General features: G+C 45.0%; 1 protein-coding gene across 1 annotated transcript; it reads right to left on the reverse strand.

The window, feature by feature from the left end:
- Positions 1-1,373: 1,373 nt before the first annotated feature.
- On the reverse strand, positions 1,374-2,465 carry LOC308150963 (neurogenic differentiation factor 2-like; the record flags this gene model as incomplete). The annotated part of the gene is made up of 1 exon (XM_080523752.1): positions 1,374-2,465. The coding sequence occupies one exon, from the start codon at positions 2,463-2,465 to the stop codon at positions 1,374-1,376; it is 1,092 nt and encodes a 363-aa protein (XP_080379878.1).
- Between the last annotated feature and the right edge of the window lie 276 nt (positions 2,466-2,741).

A 2,741-nucleotide genomic window follows, 5' to 3' on the forward strand; every position in this document is an offset into this window, starting at 1 on the left:
AGCCTAGAAACTGGACAGATTGGTGTGATTGAAATGAATTGCGCAATCTAATTCATTGTGATTTTATTGAACGACACAGGTGTTTGAAGAGGCCTACACAGTTTTAAATTGAACTTTTCGTAAAAGAAAATACTCAACACAGTGATGACTCAGGGCCCCCTTTATTTAAGGAATTTCGACTATATACACTTATCTGAAACAAACGAATGCAGTAAATAATGGATGTATAATACACAATCGTAATTATTATTACAAACAATTAAATTATATGTTTTGGTAATGATTAATAATAATAATAACAATAATAATAATAATAATGATGATGATAACAAAGGTGCCATCATTCAAACTTATTTACCAACCAACATGTAGGTGTGGGTAGTTCGCACTGCGAAATAATACAGTGAGCAAACGAATAGCCAGGACAACTATTAGCTATTTCAGTGCAATACATGGAACTATCTCGATTCATAGAGTATGTAACATTGAAAGGTTGTTCAGAATACTATGGGGATCTATGTTCGTTCCAATTCATAGGCCTAGTGCCGAATCCAACTCTCCGTTCGATATCATCATTTTAAGAGGGAAAGTTACATTATTTATTTTATTAGGCTATTGTTTTTTACTCAACATGATATAGCAATATTGTCATTTATCTAAACATTTAAAAAGGTGCAAATGTCCAAAACCTTAGCTGATTTCGTTTGCTTTCGTTCAGAATTCGCGTGTCACTCACGCAGGTGCGTGTGCGTGTGTGTGTGTATGCGTGCGTGCGTGTGTGTGCCCTGTCCGAATGTAAGAGTTATAATACAAGATTGTTTTGAAAAAAAAGGGTGATAGATATAACCTATTGACCCTTAGATTATGTGTGTCTTGCATAGATGTAAAATATGATAAATTCTCACTTACCGTTTCTTAATCACCATTTCCAAATAACTTACATTAAATAATGTGTAAGCAGTTTTACAATATGTTTTATAAACGTCTGGTTGGGTTTAAAACTCTTTATTTTTTCTACCTGATTCAATGTAATAATCCATGTGTCAATCACCGTCAACTATGTACACTTTTCATCTCAAATGCAACATTTTGACAGCACCAGTACATCGTCAGCGAATACGTGTAATCAAATTAGACAAAACAAAAGGACAGCAAAAAACATTTCTTAAAACATTTTCCTCATACAGGATTGGTGTCTTGTGCCTTAGTCCTTGGAACGAGAAAGTTTTCCCCCTTTATTTTGTGTGTGTGTGTGTGTGTGTGTGTGTGGGGGGGGGGGGGGGGGGGCGGAAGGGTGGGGGTCTAGCAGAGAGGTGGGTTACACTCGTTGATTGTTGATTGCAAGAGGACTCACAGGGCGATGGTTCTGCCGTTTAGTTGTGAAAAAACACATTCATTTCATCATACACGGGGGGGGGCCGTTCATGGTGTAAGTGCATGTCCTGGTAAGGCAGTGCATTTTCAGAATGGACGCCGCCCCGCACCCCTGAAGAACCGTACACCAGGTTGTGGGCAGTGGTGGGGCGAGAGCCAGGCAGGCTGGAGTAATGCATAGAGTAGTGATAGCCTTTCTCGGCGTCTGGCGACGTAGAGTCTTGGTGCTTTAAAGAAAAGTTGCCATTGACGCACACGGGCGGGCTGAGCGGTGCCTCGTACTCCGGGCTGTTGTATTCTGGAGACCCACTCCCGCCGTACAGCGAGTCGTAGGCTGAGCAGTACCCGTGTGTCCTAACGGGGTGGGAGTTCGAGCCAGACTGACACTGTGGACTGGACAGACGCGAGCACTGATACGGGTAGGAATGCATGGAGAAAGAGTTGGACCCGTGGTAGCGCGTCCCCCCCTCTTGACACTGCTCCGTTAAGAAGTTTCGGGAGTTGATCTGTAGACACCCCGCTACCAGGTTGGTCGTGGGTTGGGAGAGTCCTTTGCACAGCGTCTGCACATAGGACACAACGTCGGGTCTTTTCCCCGAGCGCAGAATCTCAGACAGGGCCCAGATGTAGTTCTTGGCCAACCGGAGAGTCTCAATTTTGGAGAGCTTTTGTGTTTTGGAATAACAGGGTACCACTTTACGCAGATTGTCGAGCGCAGTGTTCAGGTCGTGCATGCGCGTTCTCTCCCGCGTGTTCGCCTTTTGACGACGCACCTTGGAGCGTTCGATGCGCGCTGGAGTCATTTTACGCTTCTTTGGCCCACGTTTTTTAGGCATATCACCCTCTGTATCGTCCTCCACATCGTCGTCGTCATCCACATCATCGTCTCCATCCTCCTCCTCGTCTTCGCAGGCGATTTCGGACTGTGTCCGGCTGACTCTCAGGTCGGGGTCATTCAAATCGCCGAGGTGGCAATGATCCTGGTCATCATCCTTGTTCTTCGAGTCCTCGCTCTCGCTGTCATCTGCCCAGCCCGAATATTTTTGCCCATCGGAAAGCAGTGAAGGGTCGCTAAACAACCTTGTCAACATTGCAGCACTATAGAGGAAAGAAAGGAGAGAGGAATGAAAACATTTGAAGGAAATACAATAGGCACAGTTACACAAAACCTTAAAAGGTCACGAATAAGACGAACATTATTAGTAGCTACATTTTAAAATGTAAAACAGCCTGCCATCGGAAGCACTTCAGTGAACACGCGCGTCTGCAGCCAGACGGGTCCCCCTCTTTAATTCCCTGCTGTCGTCGGCCTCTCGCGCCCTCTCAGCGGCACAGGCCACATATACAGATCCCGTGGGGCTCGTAGC

The sequence above is a fragment of the Nansenia antarctica genome (genome assembly GCF_963989245.1).
Source record: "Nansenia antarctica genome assembly, chromosome: 2".
Classification (NCBI taxonomy): domain Eukaryota; kingdom Metazoa; phylum Chordata; class Actinopteri; order Argentiniformes; family Microstomatidae; genus Nansenia; species Nansenia antarctica.